Below are 18,673 nucleotides of genomic sequence, written 5' to 3'. Positions count from 1 at the left end.
TTTTTTGGTCCCGATAAGGAAAATAATAAATTATGTTTTCTGAAAATTTAAAACTGCAGAGAGATTTCTGTGAGGTTTGTGTTTAGGGTTAATTGATAGATTATACAGTTTGTACAGAATAGAAATCATTATGTCTGGAAAGTCCCCATAAAATGTGTGTGTGTGTGTGTGTGTGTGTGTGTGTGTGTGTGTGTGTGTGTGTGTGTGTGTGTGTGTGTGTGTGTGTGTGTGTGTGTGTGTGTGTGTGTGTGTGTGTGTGTGTGTGTGTGTGTGTGTGTCTAATACTTACCACAGCATTCTGAGGATTTGCTTGTTCATCATGCATCTCTCGAATTTCCTGTTCTGTCGACATGTGCACCTGACTTAACACGCTAAACCAATGACTGCACACAACACAGAGAATAATTAAAAAACTCAATTCAATGGTTTTACATATTTACCAAGTAAACATCAAGGCTTAAAGCACGCAGGATTAAAAAACACACAAAAAATAACCACACTAACCTGGAATCTTCTGCAGTTTCTGCAACAAGGTGGTATGTTCTTCCTGGCATAACAATGTCAATCCCATTCTCCTTCCCTGTTACATCAATAATCTCTCTAATAAAACAACACAAAAACAACAGGTCAAGTCACCTTCATTTATATAGAGCTTCATACATTACAGATCGTTTCAAAGCAGCTTTAGTTACAAACAGGAAAGTAATGATCAGTGATGCAAACAGAATTAAACATTTGCTGTAAAGCAGCTCTAAAAAATACAACAGTGTCATTATTCAGCTGAAGCCAGTTCAGTGTAGCTTCGAGAGAAAGATAAATAAACAAATACATTTTGTTGTCTTTTTGCGGTATTTGTATTTGCATGTGCTATTTAAAAAGTGTCAAGAATAATGAGGAGATAGAGAACGACCATAGTTCTCCAGATCTAGTGTCACACTGATTGTGAACCTGAAACCTTTGTGTACTGAACTTCCTGAGGTCTTACTTAGCTTCATGCATGTCCAGCATGCCTTTCATCCGCTCCTCTGTGTCGTTCTCGTAGTAGATGAGTTTGCTCTGTCGCAGGACGAACCAGCGGCGTCTCCAGTTGCGACGAGAGAGTGTTGAGGATCCTCCGCCCTTCTTCAGCAGCCAGCCCTGTTTGAGCGCCTCTTGTCTGCTCCTGAACCACAGAAATGTTTCATCCTTGAGCACACACCAGCGACGCTTCCAGGCGTTCAACAGGCCACCTGCAACACACATCCAGGCACATTCAATCTATTAAAAGTCATAAAATCTGTCTCCTCCAAGCAAATTCAATTTTTGTCCTAATCAGATACGGCTGCCACAAATAGTTATGGTTAAGATGAGTTGCGCTGGGTAGCCCCGCCCACTGAAATCTGATTGGTCAAAATCCAGCTCCACGAACATTAAACAATTTTAGAGTAAATTTAAACTTAAATTTCCAAAAAAGTATCAAGTTATCAAGTACAAAACTAAGTCTGAATTGAGTTTGAGCCTTTAAGTTACCTTCAGAAATATTTGGAAAAGAAGAAATGTGATTTAAATTTCATTACACTGTCTTGCAAGCATGTAATTAAGCAAACATAATAAAGGGGAGGTGTTGAGAGAAGAGTTGGCAGGCTATTTACCTTTAATATAAAGGAAGCTGTGGAAGTAGGGGAGAGTGACACAACTATAGACAGAATCCCGTCGGTAAGATGATTCATCGTCGGTGTCAAACCTTTCAAAGTCATCTTCACTGTCTTCAAACTGATGGAAAGAAACAGGGATTCACAATCAGCAATTACATGTAAACGAGCATTAACAGCACATGCTTTTAAAGTCATGAAATGACATTCACAACTCTTTTTCCCTCAGTAATGTTAAGTACGCAACCATACAAAGGTTTGGGGTGAGTAAGATTCTCCTATATTTAACATGAGATGTATTTAATGAAAACACTGAATTTTAGAATGATAGAAACAGTAATATTGAAAATATTATTACAATTTAAAATAACTTTTTTCTATTTATTTTCAAATTTAATTTATTCTTGTGATTGAAAGCTGAATTGCAGCAGCCATTACTTACATACAGTATTCAGTGTAACATGCTCCTTCAGAAATCGTTCTAATATGTTGATTTGGTTTGGATTCTTTGATAAACGGAATTTCATGCATTTCATATCCCCATTAACCGACATCAGAGCACCGTGAACATGCAAATGTCTTGTTAAATGACAATAATGTTTGGGAAACCCTGCTCTACAAAAAAAAAACCCTTGAATCTTTTAATGAATCTGATTCATCAACCATGCAGAATGTGTATGCAAAACTCACTGAAGATTGTGGCCCGTCTGAGCTGAAGCGGTACGCCCCGGAGCTGACACTGGTGCTGGTTGCAAAGGAGCTGCGATGGTCACGTGACCACAGGTCATTGTGAGGTGGGAGGCTGGGAGGTCGCATGATGAGGCCTCCATCATAATCATCTGCATCATAATCTGAATCTTCATCGGGAGGGATTAGCTCCGCCTCTTCTTCCTGAACAGCGTGAGAGTAGGTGGAGCCACTGCTTGAGGGTGGAGCATGATAGGCTGAGGGCATGATGATAAGCGGGGCTAAGGGCGGGGGCATACGGTCATTAGCATAAGGATCCTCCTCAGAGGAATCATCGCTGGTGCGGATTCCACTGGTGCGCTGGCCGTCGGAGTGGCCGTGCTCGCTGGGATTAGGCGAGTCTTTAAACCCGTCATCCACTCCCAGACCTTCATCAACCTCATCTTCCTCACCTCTGGCTACCCCCTGCTGTGAGCCGCTGGATCCCCCCAGCGAGCTCTCGATGTTACGCACGCACTCGTCGATCTCATCGAAGTTGAGCGATGTGAGGAACTGCTGCGCAGCTTTGCAGGCCTCTTCTTCCAGCCTGCGCAGCTCCTGATCACGCAGCCACTGCAGACGATGCAACGAATGCGTGGTTAGACTCTGCTCCTGAGCCTCTTTCTGTCGCCGCAGGCCTTCAATCTCACGCTCCAAACGCAAGATCTCCTCCACCTGTGATGCCTGGTTTGTTTCTCCTTCGAACACCTCGTCAAACACCTGCTCCGCCAGTGATTTCTCTGCTACTGGGCTCTCAAGAGGGTCATTCTCAAATGGGCTACTCTCTGGTACAATACTGTTCACTGGTGTGGTACTCTCAGGTAATACATTATGAATCTGCTCATTTTTCATTTCTTCCTTTATTCTTCGAGCCTCCTCTGCCTGTATAGAAACGACTGTGTTACCCAACAAGCAATATAAACAGAATGTCACTTGAGTTGGTTGTGTTTTGAACTCTGCTTTAAAACAAAACTAAAAACTAAAGTGGTGGATGGATGGATAGATCTTGATAGATTTTTTTCACTAACCGCTTGTGCCAGGAGCTCCAATTCCACGCACTGTCTCTCTCTGACAAATAAGCATCACAAGAAGATCAGAAACTAACATTATAAACACAAACATAGGTATAATAATACAGGCTTTTGTCCCACCTCTCTAGTGCCTCCTGTTCTTCTCTTTGTCTCCTTTCCTCTTCTTCCCTCTTCCTCTTCTCCTCTAGAAGGTGAATGTAGAGCCGTCGTGCCCTTTGCCCTCTGAGCCTCTTCTGTAGGGTGATGGTGGCCCAGCGCATTGTCTGGAAACGCCGGCGCCAAAACAGTGCACGGTAGTTTTTCTGAATGACAACAATGCACTGCAACAGCCGCCTGTATTGCAACCTATAACCAGCAGAGGGCAGAGAGAGAAACAGAGGGAGTACATTAGAGTTGACACCAAGCGTGAGTAAGTTTATGTGCATTTGCATGTGTAAGTGTGTTTACCGTGCTCTATAACCCAATATATGAGCTTGGATAATTGAAGCCGCTTTGAGCACTTCTGTTTCTCTTTGTTTCTCTAACCGCAGCTCCAAACTCTCTCTCATAAACACCTACAAAAATACAACCAATGAAAAGCCATCATTTACACTCATCGTGATGGATCTAGAGCAGGGGTCGGCAAGTAACTTTGGCCGCGGGTCAATATTTTTTTTAGCCAGTAGATGGCGGGCCAGCTACACAGAGTAGGCCTATGGATACAAATTAAATACTCTTATATAGGCCTATAATTGCGGAATATGATGGGTCCGTCACCGTCCGTGGATCATTCATTCAATCGTTTTTTTTTTTTTTTCAAATTAAAACCAAAAATAAAAAGATGAAAAACGACTTGTTTTTCCATTATTTATTTCCTAAACTGAAATGAAAAAAAAAAAATAAGGACGGGTTTTCTGATTTTCTGATTGTGCTCAGATCAAAAATAGAAAAAATGAATTACTGGATTAGACAAATTTAAATTTTGATTTTTAAGTTTTAATTTAACACCTTATGCATATATCAAGGAAACCATTTTAAACAGATCAAGTAGGCTACTATTGTGGTAACATATTACAGCCATTTTAATAAAGGTGTGAATAGCAATCATGCCTCATTCCGTACAGTCCGACTTTTGAACTTTATTCCTTTTTTATTATTATTATTTATTCGGGGACACACACATACACACCTAAGGTTTAAGGAGGTCTGCGTGGGACTGTTTTTTTTTCGTCCCGCTCCCACAAGGTTCTATTCAGCAACCGCTTAAAATACACTCGGTGTTCACCCGCTTTATTTCCCGACCTGACGGGTCCACAAAATTTAGATCTCGTTTCCATAATCTCACATTCAAATGTCTCTAATGGAAAGAAGGAGATTGGAGTAGCCTATAATAATTATAAATGCTATACAAAAATTGTGTTCGTGTCAGTATAAATATTAGGCTATTTTAACATTGTACTGTCAGCAGAGAAAAAAAATGTCACAGAAAAAAAATATGAAATATAAATAACATGAATTAAATAGGACAAAGCCTATCACTCAAGTTTCTAAGCAACATAAACGAAAAACATATTGCCCTACTGACGAAATGAAGTAGGCTATTTTCTGTCGAACTATTTCAAACATCCTTGCAAAAAAAGAATGTTGTTGACTGACAATGGTTTCAGTACCAAACAGCTCCTCAGAGATAGGTGTACAGGCGGTCAGAATTAAGTGCGGATACGCTGTCAAAAGATGTCGGGAGTTGGCTATTGTCAGTCAGACCGCACGCTCCGTCCAAAGTACACCAGAGTTCTGACCGCTACCGTCTTTTGACGCGCGAATGGACACAAAGTGGTCAAGCGTATAACTAGACGCGGCAGGCGCAAATTTGACGCGCTATTCGCGTCCGTTGTGAACGCACAGTTATACTTTAAAATGTAATCCTGCACCGCATGATTCCCTATGGGCGTTTCACACAGTATGCGGCGGTGAAATCGCCGCGCGACTACGGCTTTTCTCAAGTAGTGGAAGAGTTTTGTACAGCATTTAGGACTGCCAAAATAATCCGGCGGGCCAGAAAATATTGCTGACGGGCCAGTTTTGGCCCGCGGGCCGCCAGTTGCCGTTCCCTGATCTAGAGTATAAAACCAATAAATTATTAGGTTTAGATCCAAGCATCTTTCAAACTGCTTCACTTTCACAAAAGCTTGCACCAAATTTTTCCAATTGCTTATGCACCACCCTATTCAGTATTCTTGATAGCTGATGCGTTAAAAAAATGAATGGAGAGAATGGGAGGGCATATATCTTAGGTTACCTGTTAACTTGGGTTGACAGTTAGCAAAGTGATGATTAAATTGTGTTGTGAAGAACTTTCCAAAAGTATTTTGTGTCAGCTACCAACACAGTCACACATTTCAAAGAACATGATGTTTCTCACCTTGGTTTTTCCCAGCTGCCATTCAGCACTGCTGTTGTCATAGATCTGCAGCAGAAGGAAGCACCGCCCCTTGATGTCATCTGATAAAGCCAAGCCCCTCATCAACACATAGTATCTGGCAAAAACAAAATAAAACAGTGATTGAACTGTCCTGCAAAGGTGGTTCACAATAAAGTCAGTTAACACTGTGAATCCTTTTATTTTCATGGGGACAGAACAATGCAAAATTATGATACATTGTGTGACCAAAAATTGGGAACGGTTTTGTTGCACATCCAATTCCGTACATATCAAACTGACTGGTCTCTTTCCACAGCCTAAAAATGGATCTTACTTTTATATATGCCAATATTGCATTCAACTCTGTGTCCATGTATCCACTATATGATTACCATTCAAAGATGCAGGAAATGCAGTAAAAACAGAAAGCAAGCAGTAATAACATAATGATAATTCTGGGTGTCAAACAGCGTGGGTTTTGTGCATAAGAAGCATTCTATTAAAAGTGTTATTTGCATAGAAAGGAGGACTGTTTGGACTGAAAAGAATGACATTGACTTCATTTAACTATGCCTAAAGACATGTTGGAAAACCTTAAACTTTGAATAAACATCCCCTTTGCATTTTCATTTGATAAAAATGAGGGAATGGAACATTTTCAGAATTGATAATTTTCAGTAGGAATATGCGAGTTTATAGTTTTTGGGGCACAAACCTGGAACAGAAATCACTGAACGTTCTCCTGACTGGAAACCCAGAACGTCTGATTTTAACCGTCTCCAACATCCCAGAATATCTCAGCTGGTTGAGGACTACAGACTGCTCAAACTGATCGGGCATCTGCGAAAGAGAGTGACAGAGACATTTTAACAATTTAAAATCACCACATTTGCTCCGTTTAAAAAAGTGTTTCAGTTTCAGACAAGTTATAGGTCATAAATCTAAATTAGCTAAATTAATTCCGCTTTCAAATATAGACTGGTTGAGTTTTGAGTGGATTCATTCTTCAAACACACTAAGTGGGCCATCATCACCCCCTCTCCCCCTGACCTCCGACCCTGTGTGGGGGTGAGGTCGGAAACGGGGCGCTGTGATCCCCGCTTCTAAATGTCATCTCTGTGGAAGGAGGAATGAACCAGAAGGACTGGCGAATGAAAGTGAGATGAAGAGATGAGTGGTGAATGAGCACTGTGAGAGGAAGGTCAATACCAACACACACACTCACACACACACTCACACTCACACAATCATTCATTATAGTTAGAGGCACATTAACATACTGATACATGCAGCACAAGTCACAGAAAGCAGACAGGATCAATGTCAGAGTACTTCATGGGGGGAGGGACAAAGTTTCTCTTTAATTGTCTCCCAGCAAAACAAATGCTAGCTACATATTACAAATATTAAAAGGATAGTTCACTCAAAACTGACAATTCTGTCATCATTTACTCATCATCATATTGTTACAAAACCAGTATGACTTTCTTTCTAAAGTGGGACACAAAAGAAGATATTCTGAAAAATGTATCAATGTTTTTGTACATACAATGTAAGTTGTTTTGGACCACATTGACTTTTATTGTATGGGCAAAAACAGTCTTCAAAATATCTATGTTATACAGAAGAAAGAAAGTCACAGGTTTGCAACGACACAAGTAAATGATGACAGAATTGACATTTTTTGAACTATCCCTTTAAGAATCAAACCATGAGAACATAGCGAACAGTTTTCATAAATCTGTTCTTTAATAAGCAAAAGCTTCTTAATTATCCAACAGGTAAACAGATAGACAGCAGTCAGACATCTGGAAAAACTCTCAGCATCTGTCTAAACACCACTGTATCAGTTCTGTTCTTCTACATCAACAATGTAACTTGCTATTGGCTAAACGTTTAGTTTAATAATATATAAACTAGTCTCTTACTGTACAGAAAAGTGTCCTTTCTCATCCTGTGACCGTCGGCAGCTCTGAGTGAGTGTATGTTCACAACAAGCCAGAGATCAACTGGTCAGCTCACACACGTACACCCCCCCCAACCCCTCCGCTCTCATTCACACACTGCTGGTTACCATGGAGATCAGACCCATGCTGGGCTAATTTGTGCTCAAGGGGGGAGGGGGGTGTTGGAGGGAAATGCATTGTGGGTAAAAAAGGGGCAGAAGCCACCCCAGCTGTTTACATTCAAATAAAGTGGGGGGACAGTGGATAGAGAGACATAGACATACAGCGAAGTGAACTTGACAAAAAGACAGACATACAGACAAATATATAATGTCATACATAATTGTACATTAAAATTAATTAATTCATTCATTGGCTGTTTATAATAAGCTATTTTTAGTGAAGAATATTTTAATTTGTAATTAATTTTAAATATTTAGATAAATAGAAAACAGATAAATTAATAGATGCCATATATATGTTTTTGTAAATTAGATAATTTAATAAAAATATATACATTTTAGTTAATCATTTAATTTTTTTTACTATATTAAGTCAAGCCAAATTTCAAGAAAAAGAAGAAAGAAAAAAAGAAGAAGAAAAAAGACAATTCAAATCTAGTCAAATTTTTTGGTGGCAAAAGTCAAACATGTTACACATAAGTAGCTGTAAATTAAGTTTAGTTTTAATAAGTCATCATGTTAGTTTTAACTGTTATAATAAATATTCTACATTATTAATTATTACATTATTTGTTAGCTTTGTCTTTTGCTGTTTTATATTTTATATATACTATATACTTGTGCCTTCTGCACGAGGCAACTGCATATTGATTTACTTCAGCATAGATTTGTTTATGCCCGATCTGAAAGCGACAGTAGAATGGAACAGAATTGATGTGTCCCATTAACACATCAATTCTGCACTGACCTCAAACAACTGAACAAAGAGGTACTACCAAACACAAAACACACATGTAGTCTGACATCTGCTGTAGAGTTAATAGGCAGTCTGCTGAATGGCCTCGGGTCCAATGCAGTCGGAATAGAAAAGTGTGCAGAGCATGTGTGTGTGTCTCTCAAAGGAGTCTTAAATCTTCACACTGAGTTTATGATCTCCCTTTGTCACTACTGAATGAAAACACAAAGAGATATACAGCCATACACAGAATCGCCATCTGATAGTGTGTGTGTGTCTAATTGGTGTGTTTGTATTAGATGTCTGCACTTGAACCCGGCCCATAAACGTGACCAGATCCGACTGGCATTCTCAAAATAAACAAAACAACTCTGAAGTGATAATCTAAATTCATTTCAAACCTGAACGCAACATAAACCCAATGTTATACAAACAGACACAAAGTAGAAGACATCTAATGTTCATATGTTTGTGTCTGTGACACGTACCTTGCTATTGTTGGGTTTAATGCAGCGTACAAAGAATGGATTGGAGGCACTAAGGGTGGACATCAGGGAGTGCAATGAATTCTGGGTAGATAGAAATAAATCATCTGTTACAGATAGTTTAAAACGTTGTATACCAAATGCACTTACTGGGGGTTTCACAGACAAGGCTTAAGCTAGTCCTGGACTAAAATACATGTTTTTGCTGTTTTAACTGAAAGCAACTTACTCTGACATTTCTTAAAATATGTCAATGCCACTGTTGTGTCTCAAGATTCACTCCAGTAATGTTTTTTTCTAAGGCACATTTATAAAAGCTACTTAAATGTCCTAATTGAACTAAGGCCCAATCCTAGCTTAGTTTAACCCCTGTCTGTGAAACCAGGCCATAATATACTAATAAATACTTAATGTTTGAGGTTATTAGAAACAAACGATAAACATACAATCGCTTAATACACTTTTTAAAGTGTAAGAGTAAAAAATTGCATCTATACATTCACTTATATTTAAATGTAACTGTTGTTTACCTGTTCAAAAGCATTATGAGAGTTGTAGTTTCTTACCTTAAATTGGGAGCTAACTGTAGGTCTGCGATACTTTGAGCCACACTTGACTGTGTCCTGTCCAGTCCAGGTGTTCACTCGCTCAAAGAGATCATACACAAAATCCAACCTGAGAGAACAGGAACGTGTGAATACATGGCCTCATTGAGGACAGTTACACAACTGCATACAAACACACACACACACACACACACACACACACACACACACACACACACACACACACACACACACACACACACACACACACACACACACACACACACACACACACACACACACACACACCTGCTCTCCCTGAGTAAGTTGAGAATATCATCTCTGAATGTGTCTCTGTTCTTCTCCAGGATTCCTCTGACATCATACACAACCTGCAGACAAAAAGCAGGATGTTAACCAGAGACATGACACCTGCAATGTGACGTTGACCAGCGTTGATTCTTTTCCCCCTCATTCTCCACTATATACACCATAACACATAACAAGTGAATATACTACAATTTTTATCTTTCTTTTCTCAAAATAAAACTTGAAACCACCACACCCTCTTATTAAAAATTGCACCATTTTCAATATATAAAAACTCTTTGTATTTCTTTGTATTTTACTGTGATCACCAACTTGGTGGCTGGTAACTGACAGACCATATTGTATCAAAAGTCTATTTAATCAAATATTTAATAAAATGCTATGTATGCTAATAAATAATGCTTCTTGACCCTTTTATAAGATAAATACTCTCTAAAATATTTATAAAAAATGTATAAATTGAATAAACAATATCTTTACCTGCACATATTATAGGATATGACCTACCTGTATTGTGTTTTACACAATTGCATTTGATATATGAACAAAATGCCACTTAAAGGAAATGTATATATATATGTGGAAGTTCAATTCAACTAAAATAAATAAATAAGTAAGTAAGTAAGTAAAACAGTAGACATGGTGCTGTACCTCTCCTGCGTAGTGCTTGATTCCAAACTGATGAACTGCAACACGAGGCTTAACATAGAACTGATTCCTCTAATGATATGGAGAGAGAAACAGATTAGTGATCATAGTTATCATATCCAAGTTGATGATTATGCCCAATATTCATATAAGTGGTTGATCAATATGAGTTTGTTTGGTCGCCTCCATTTGGGTACATTCCTGCCTACAGTTCTTTCTCAAGCAAGCCCTTCAGAAAATGAGTGTGTGTGTGTGTGGGTGTGTCTGTGTGTGTGACGTACAGAATGCTGGCTATGGAGTTTCTCCAGCAATGTGCCATCAGTGCCTTTAGGAAAATGACTCTCCTCATTCACAAGAGCAAGCAAACCCAACTTCTGCAGAGAAAACACAAGCACAGACAGACTCAGATCTAGAACATCAGAATGTAGACAGTGTTTTTGAGTGACTATGTTTGTGTTTTACCTTTTCTATGAGATCAAGGCACTCTCCATTGTCCATCCAGTTGACATCATCCCAGACCAGCCCTTCTCTATGAACGCAAACACAAAGAAAGTATTAAAACGGCAGAGAATTAGACGTTCACCCTGTGCTTTGGTTGATGGTGTTGGTGATGCATTGGGTATGTTTATATTTGTAATGACTTACTTGTTGTATTCAAGCTGTTCTAGAGAGAAAATGTGCTTGTTGAAATACTCCTGTAGCTTCTCATTTGCATAGTTAATGTTGAACTGCTCAAACCGGTTCACCTGAGAGAGAGAATGGAAATATAAAAGAGTGGAATAACATCAGTAATGACCAGTGGGTTAAAACCTCTGTCTGAAACAAGTCAGCATGACTCTCACCTCAAAGTTCTCAAACCCGAAGATGTCCAGTATACCGATGGATCTGAAGTCTTCACTGCCATTGATATGGTTGTTCAATTTCCGAATGATCCAAGTGAAGCACTGAGAGTAGAGAGCCATCGCCATAGAGTCCCGTGAGTCCACCGCCTAATACACACACACACACACACACACACACGCATATTTGTGATGTTATTCTGACTACAGAAGGGAATTTAAGTATTTATTACTGAATTAAACATGACTAGTTAAGGTTTAAAACTGAATAATGAAAACAATTCAAAAGACAACATATTCCACATGAAGTTTTTTTTGCTTTTAAGCCATTTGTAGAAAAATCCTGAAAAAAGCACTTTTTTGTGCCAAAGGCTATTTATTTGTTTATGTATTGTATTTCTTTATTTAAAGATGTATATATGTATTATTTATTTAAATATTTATATATTTATTTATTAAAATATATTTTTTTGTATTTCAATATTTAATTGCTTTACTGCATTTATTGTGTTTTTACTTTCATGTCTTTTTATATGTTGTGTTTAATGTATTTTTAACAGAAATACATAATATAAACATTGGCATTGTATTTAAAAGTATTTGGAAATACTGTGTTAAGAGGTCAAGTTGTAATGTTTAATGGGAAGCAAACTTTAAACCTGTGTCCATACAGTAATAAAAGGGTAAATGAGGAGGGTGAAATGTTTAATAAAGATTTGCAGTAACATGTGAAGTCCTCTAGAGGGAATGAGAGTATCTGGTGACTACTGAAGTATTCTGATTAAATCTCTATTGCACTGCTGAACCTAATAAAACACTTTTCTCAGTCTCTGTTATATGATGGACTGGAGTTCTGGAAGAATTTTAATTTCATTATTTTACACTTATACTTATACTTACACTTAACTGTAATACACTGGCATTTAAGTAAAAGGTATATTGTTCCAAACCCAAGACTTTCCTTTATCTTCGAATCACAAATTAAGATTTTTTTTTTATGAAATCTAAGAGATTTCTGTCCCTCCATTGACAGTCCACGCAACTACCACTTTGACGCTTCAAAAAGTTGATAAAAAGATCATAAAACTAATCCATATTAATGGTGAATGATGAAAGTCTTACAGCTTTGGAACAAATTAAGGGTGAGTAATTAATGTAATTTTTTTAGTTTTGGGTGAACTTACCCTTTAAGTTGTAATGTATGATTTTACAATTTCACATTACAATTGAATGCTTGTTTGACTGTGCTTTGTTTAAGCGTGTAAACAAACTTTGTTTGTTTAGTGAGTGTGTAACACCCTGTTACCTGCTCTACAGTGAGGGGTGTGGTGATCTCCTCTCCTCTGAGGATCATGGATCTGTGGGTCAAAACTTCAGCCAGCTGGGTACAATCCAAGCCCAAAAGATCTGCAGCTTTACTGAGAGCTACACATACACAGATTGTATGAATATAAATGTAATGCAATTATAATCAGTACAGTAATGTCAAAAAAAACAACAACTCATGAATGCCAAATCAAGACAAAAGAGAAACAGAGCTGAAGAGAGTGGAGAAGTGATTACCTGCTTTAGAGCAGACTTGTGCTCCACCTGCCGTTAAAAACTCGATGTTTCCCATATGCAGGATTCCCGACAGGAGCCTCAACACCTCCTTGATGTTCTCTTCTCCAAATTTCATTGTCCTCAGAGCATTCTAACACAAATCACAGTCAACCAGCATTGAAACACAAGAGAACCATATATTTTACACACTATATTTCAACATTTTGGGGTCAGAAATTAATACTTGAGAAAGAAATTAATACTTTTGTTCAGAAAGGATGCATTCAATTAATCAAATCAATAAAAAAAAAATTCTATTCACCAAAGAATCCTGAAAAAATGTATTACAAAAATATTAAGCCACGTTTCCACAAAAAAATTAAGCATGACTAATATTTTCAACATTGATAAGCACCAAATCATCATATTAGAACGATTTCTGAAGGATGACGTGATACTGAAGACTGGAGTAATGATGCTGAAAATACAGCCTTGCATCACAGGAATAAATTACATTTTAAAATGTATTCAAATAGAAAACAGTTACTGTAAATAAATGCAGCCTTGGTGAGAATAAGACACACATATATGCAAAATCATAGCATCTCATTGGATGAGACAAGAGAAATCCGTTATAGATTATAGATATTAATTGCTATTGCCATTAATCTGTAAAATCCATAAATATCCAAACAATACACTCTAATTAAATAATTGAAGAAAAATACAGTAGTGCTTATACAGTAGTGCAGTGGGTTGCTGTGGGTGTGTGTGCGTTCATGTGCTGTACAGTAGACATACAGTGATGTGTTGTCATGTTGTGACTGTCTCACCAGCACTTCCTGAAAAGTCTCAGTGTCATTAATGGCTTTGTCCTTCACACATCCTGACTGACCCAGATAATGAAAGCCCTCCGGAGGGGAGAGGGAGAACGACTCTGTGAGAAAATAAGTGAGAGCGATAAACACAGATCTTAAACAAACTGATACTGTGTCGCAAACAGCACTGATTCACTGTGATAGTGTGACCTTCTGACTTCTCAATCTCATTCGACAGTGACGTCAGCAGACGGTGAACCCTGGCTTAGGTGACTAAACTAAAAAACCATGAATAACACAGATATCCTTCATCTAAAATTAAAATAGAGGGGAAATATTAAGTGACTTGGTTCAGACAGGCAGCAAAAACCTGTTTAGTTGCTTGCGATGTTAAAAAGAAAAGTGCAGTCTATCACTAACTGAATGTATTCATTTGCGCTCAGACATGGCTCTCATCATTGTATTCAGTATCGAATGAGTGAAGGCCATATGAGCCAACCAATGTAGATACAAGTCTGAACAAATGGATATGATTCCATCCATAAATGGCAGTTAACTATAAAAAATTGCATTTCAAAAGCAAATCATATTTATTTTTCAGTGCTAACCAGGGTTATTATAGTTATCTAAAACTAAAAATATAAAACCATAAAAAAGTTACTTTTAAATAAAAGTTAACTGAAAAAAAAAATATATATATATATATTTTTTTTTTCATATATTTTACATATTTTATTTCAGCTAGTTACCAAAGCATTTCTCATTTTAATTTAGTCTAACTTGATATACTAAAATAACTTAAACTAAAACTGAAATAAAAATGAACTAAAACATAGACATATTTTTTTAAAGTAATAAAAATGATAAAAACACAAAGAAATTGTTTCAAAATTTAAATGAAAAATATATTAATAAAAACAAATATAAAATAAAATATAAATAAAACTTTCGACTTAAACTCTTTCTCTTACTAAAATCCACTAACTAAATACATATAGACATTTATAATACAAATGACAAAAACAATAAAAATAGAAAAATGTAAATTAAATATATAGAAATAAAAACATTCAGAATATGAATATAATCTATAATAGCATCTCTATGAAACTAAATAACACTGGTGTTAACAAAGTCTATGTTAATTTGTTCCCAGATAAATATGTTTTTCCAGATTAAAGGTCACCTATATCGCCCTTAAAAATGAAAGTACTTTGAAGGGTGACGGGTCTTCAGTCTCCAACTCAAGGGTAAGAAGAGATATCAAACAGAAATACGTGGACAATGTAGACACTAGACAACCCAGACTCACCCCTCTGTTCTGCGCTGGTTCCGGCCAGCAGAGCGTAGAATATGTGATAATTTCTTTCACCAGGATTTTGACGCACAACTCGATTCTGACAGAAATGCACACAGAAAATAAGAGTCCAATGAAGACATGATCACATAAATGACCATGCAAACAAAAACATGCAAAAGTTTCATGACTATTAAAAAAACTCACCTTTTCTAAAAGGTCTGTGTGTTGAAAATAAAGAGTCAAGGCAAATGCAAAAAGAGACATTATCAGAGCATTACCATCTCTGCAAATTACCATATTTTCTTTCAGGGCAGATCTTGATATTACATGTTTTTATAAACAAAGTATCTTTAAAGTCACCTCAGATGACTAGATGCTTTGGCTAAAACAGCCTAGAAAATGAATCCTGCTGCTGTTGGGCATTGATGGTGCTTTCTGTACTGTGCTTTGCAGGACTGTTACTTCTGAAATCTGCACTTCTAGTGCAATGGTGTTGTTAGAAAAGTCACCAACTGATCACAGCGTGTGTGAGTTTTTAGTTGCTGAACGGGATCGCACATCACAAACTATCAGATACAAAATAACTCAAAATCCGAGTGTGATTACTGATAGCCACAAGTGGCACCACAGTACAGGTGGATGAATAAAGCTACAGAGATGAACTAACAGCTGACACATCCAAACAGAGGATACAGTCTGTGATTCTTCCTCCCTGGATGTTTCCATGCTGGCTGAAATGAAGCTGGATGAATTTTCCAAAGCGACTAGAGTTGTTATTATGAACAGTTTTTGCATTTCCGAACGCCTCCATTATTGGGCTACAGAGACAGAGAGATGAAAAATTCAATGAAACGAGTGAGCACACTGTATATCGAAGGTTTTGTATTATTGAATATGCATATGTACCTGCTCTCCAGAATTGCCTCCTCTACATGTGATGACGCCGTCTTTGTAGTTGAGAGCGCCACACTTTGCTGACTCATTGCAGACAGAAAGCGCAGAATCATCTTTGTGCTCTCAGTTTTACCTGCTCCACTCTCCCCACTGACACACAAACACACATACAGAAAAGGTCAGCGCTGAGAGATGAATATTAGCGGAAAGAGTTGTAATGAGCTGATGTGATCAGCAGAGGGCAGTTGCATTATGGGTCTCATTCAAGGAGTCTTTCAAGATTCAAGAAGCTTTACTGGCTCAATAAAAAGAGTTAACACATTGTTAAAGCATGAATAAACTTTTTTTAAAGAAATACTTTTATTCAGAAAGGTTGCATTAAATTGATCAAAAGTGACAGCAGTTTTACCGTACAATATATACGATTGGTGCATTTTCGATAAAAAAATGCAGTCGTGGTGAGACTTCTTTCAAAAACATTAAAAAGCTTACCAACCCCAAACATTTGAACAGGGTACATATACCACTATCCACAAATTACTGTAGATCCCAACTCTTAAATAAAAGTGTATTTCAACAAACACTTTCAACAAAAAAGTGTATTTTCAACAAACACAAGTGGTTGAGGTAAAATTTTAGACATTTAAATACAGTTTAAAACACTGATGTGTGTCATTTTGCACTAACATCAAATTTAATTCACAAAATTAATATACAAGGGCAAAACCTATAGTATGAAAAAATCATTTTAAAGGGGATACAGACATATAAAGTGTGTAAAACCCAAAAGTATCATTGCAAAATGATGTAAAAGTATGATATGTCTGTGCAAAGCTTTTGTTTTTATGTCCTACCCATTGCCCTTTTCATAAGGCAAGACTTGTTTGCACTCCCTGTGGTTTCATCCAACAGGTCTGGGAGTTTGTAGGTATTAGATTTCCAGTGCGATTCTTTGTTGTGGTTTGCAAAAATGGCAAAAGAAAGCGTTCTGGAACCGTGTGTAGTTACAGCTTGAGTGTAAGAAGCATACTTCAGTTTCTACCTGGATTTCTAAGCAGTAAGAGCAAAGCCTGTCTTTTTATGGTAGCCCTATCGGTGTCCGCATGTTTGCTGAGTCTGTACATGCTCAGGACTTTTCATAGTCTAGGCTTAGCCATGGCGGTCAGGTATTCTGCCAATTTGTATCCTCTATGTCGGCTCTCGCTAAAGCTGATGAGAGATCTGCAGCGTTGAGAACAACACAGCAGTCTGCCACCTTTAACCTCTGCATGCTTGAGTAATGAGTGCTGTTAGGTAGCCATGAGTTTGACCTCACACCGTAGTGAGAGGTCAGAGGTGAGGGTTAAGGTCATGGTGGAAAACTTTAAGGTCAGACTGTCTAAAAAAACTAAATTAAAATGAGAACGCAAGCGATAAAACTCATTTCAGAGCATTCAAAATGAGGCTCGCTGAAACCACTGGTTTGTTAAATGCATGCAGAAACACACCTGATGAGCACACACTGGTTGTTGGAGCGCTTCCACATGGATCTGTAGCACTCGTTTGCAATGGCGTAGATGTGAGGGGGAATTTCGCCCAGGTGATGTCGACTGTATCGTTCTACAGCTGTGCCGTCATAAAGCCCTGACAGACTCTGATAAGGGTTTACTGCTGCTAAAATAGAGCCGATATACGTCTGCAAATAGAGAGAAGAATAGAGAGACAGACAGAGGATGAGGAAAATAGAAACACAAGTTTGAACAACCATATTTTATAAACACCCTCTGCATGTGTTTGTGAGCATGTGCACATGTGCTTGTGTTTTGGTGTCTACTGACCTACTTTTCTAACCACTGATGCAAAGATTGGATTGGCTGTTGAGATGTTTTGATTTGAATACCAAATAAGTGCAAATTGGCACCTAAACGGTCAAATTTTCAGATGAGTTAGGGCTTGTGATACACTCCTGCATCTCTCTTATCATCATATCATACGTATTATCATATATACATGTATGACTGAAGATGAAATTTGAATTAATATGATATTAAACCAGATTTAATATACACTGCACAGCCAAAAAAAAAAGCGTTGTTTGAATTTGAATAAGCAAATGCTTAAGAGTCTATGGGCCAGATTTACTAACAACTCTACTAATGCATTTGTATTTCCCTTTCAGGCGCAAAAGGAGAAGAGTATTTAAATTAAGGTTTGCTCTCGTCAATGTACTGGTGTTTTGCGCCATTTTTTACCAACCCAAAAAAAGAATGACTTAAACCAGACGCTACCTGGTAGATTGCATTGGTCATTATGGAAATAATCTGACTGCGTCTGTGTTCTTTAATCTGCGCGTCATCAGTAGATCACGCCCAGAACTTTCCACTCCCATTGGTGCTGTTTTGGAATTCCTAATTTGCCCTGTTTAGTAAATCTGCCCCTTAGATTGGATCATTATTGCAAAGATTATGTTTCTAACATATTATGTGTTTGCAACAGTTCTTCTACCCCTAACTGATAGAGTGTGTAGTTCTTCATTTCTTAAACAACCATGAAGGAAAACACATCATGGCCATATTCCAGGATGACAAGGTCAAGATTCATCAGGCTCAAATTGTTGTGAAAGAATGGTTGGGAAAGAGC

General features: G+C 37.7%; 1 protein-coding gene across 1 annotated transcript in view; it reads right to left on the bottom strand.

Moving 5' to 3' along the window:
- The window catches only part of myo10 (myosin X), a 47,772-nt gene that overhangs the window by 7,884 nt on the left and 21,215 nt on the right, over window positions 1-18,673 (bottom strand). Inside the window, exons 4-28 of the mRNA XM_081374210.1 lie at window positions 17,542-17,729; window positions 16,067-16,204; window positions 15,837-15,978; window positions 15,173-15,257; window positions 13,876-13,979; window positions 13,064-13,193; window positions 12,807-12,925; window positions 11,504-11,650; window positions 11,307-11,407; window positions 11,124-11,190; window positions 10,943-11,035; window positions 10,665-10,733; window positions 9,993-10,075; window positions 9,705-9,813; window positions 9,142-9,222; window positions 6,505-6,629; window positions 5,790-5,904; window positions 3,836-3,942; window positions 3,509-3,733; window positions 3,386-3,425; window positions 2,322-3,239; window positions 1,632-1,752; window positions 986-1,229; window positions 505-600; window positions 290-383 (exon numbers count right to left, since the gene is read on the bottom strand). Coding sequence (XP_081230336.1) covers window positions 290-383; window positions 505-600; window positions 986-1,229; window positions 1,632-1,752; window positions 2,322-3,239; window positions 3,386-3,425; window positions 3,509-3,733; window positions 3,836-3,942; window positions 5,790-5,904; window positions 6,505-6,629; window positions 9,142-9,222; window positions 9,705-9,813; window positions 9,993-10,075; window positions 10,665-10,733; window positions 10,943-11,035; window positions 11,124-11,190; window positions 11,307-11,407; window positions 11,504-11,650; window positions 12,807-12,925; window positions 13,064-13,193; window positions 13,876-13,979; window positions 15,173-15,257; window positions 15,837-15,978; window positions 16,067-16,204; window positions 17,542-17,729 — 3,741 coding nt within the window. The remainder of the gene's footprint in view (window positions 1-289; window positions 384-504; window positions 601-985; window positions 1,230-1,631; window positions 1,753-2,321; window positions 3,240-3,385; window positions 3,426-3,508; window positions 3,734-3,835; window positions 3,943-5,789; window positions 5,905-6,504; window positions 6,630-9,141; window positions 9,223-9,704; window positions 9,814-9,992; window positions 10,076-10,664; window positions 10,734-10,942; window positions 11,036-11,123; window positions 11,191-11,306; window positions 11,408-11,503; window positions 11,651-12,806; window positions 12,926-13,063; window positions 13,194-13,875; window positions 13,980-15,172; window positions 15,258-15,836; window positions 15,979-16,066; window positions 16,205-17,541; window positions 17,730-18,673) is intronic.

Source organism: Scardinius erythrophthalmus, assembly GCF_964197995.2.
Source record: "Scardinius erythrophthalmus genome assembly, chromosome: 9".
Taxonomy (NCBI): domain Eukaryota; kingdom Metazoa; phylum Chordata; class Actinopteri; order Cypriniformes; family Leuciscidae; genus Scardinius; species Scardinius erythrophthalmus.
This window is presented reverse-complemented; position numbering and strand designations above follow the sequence as displayed.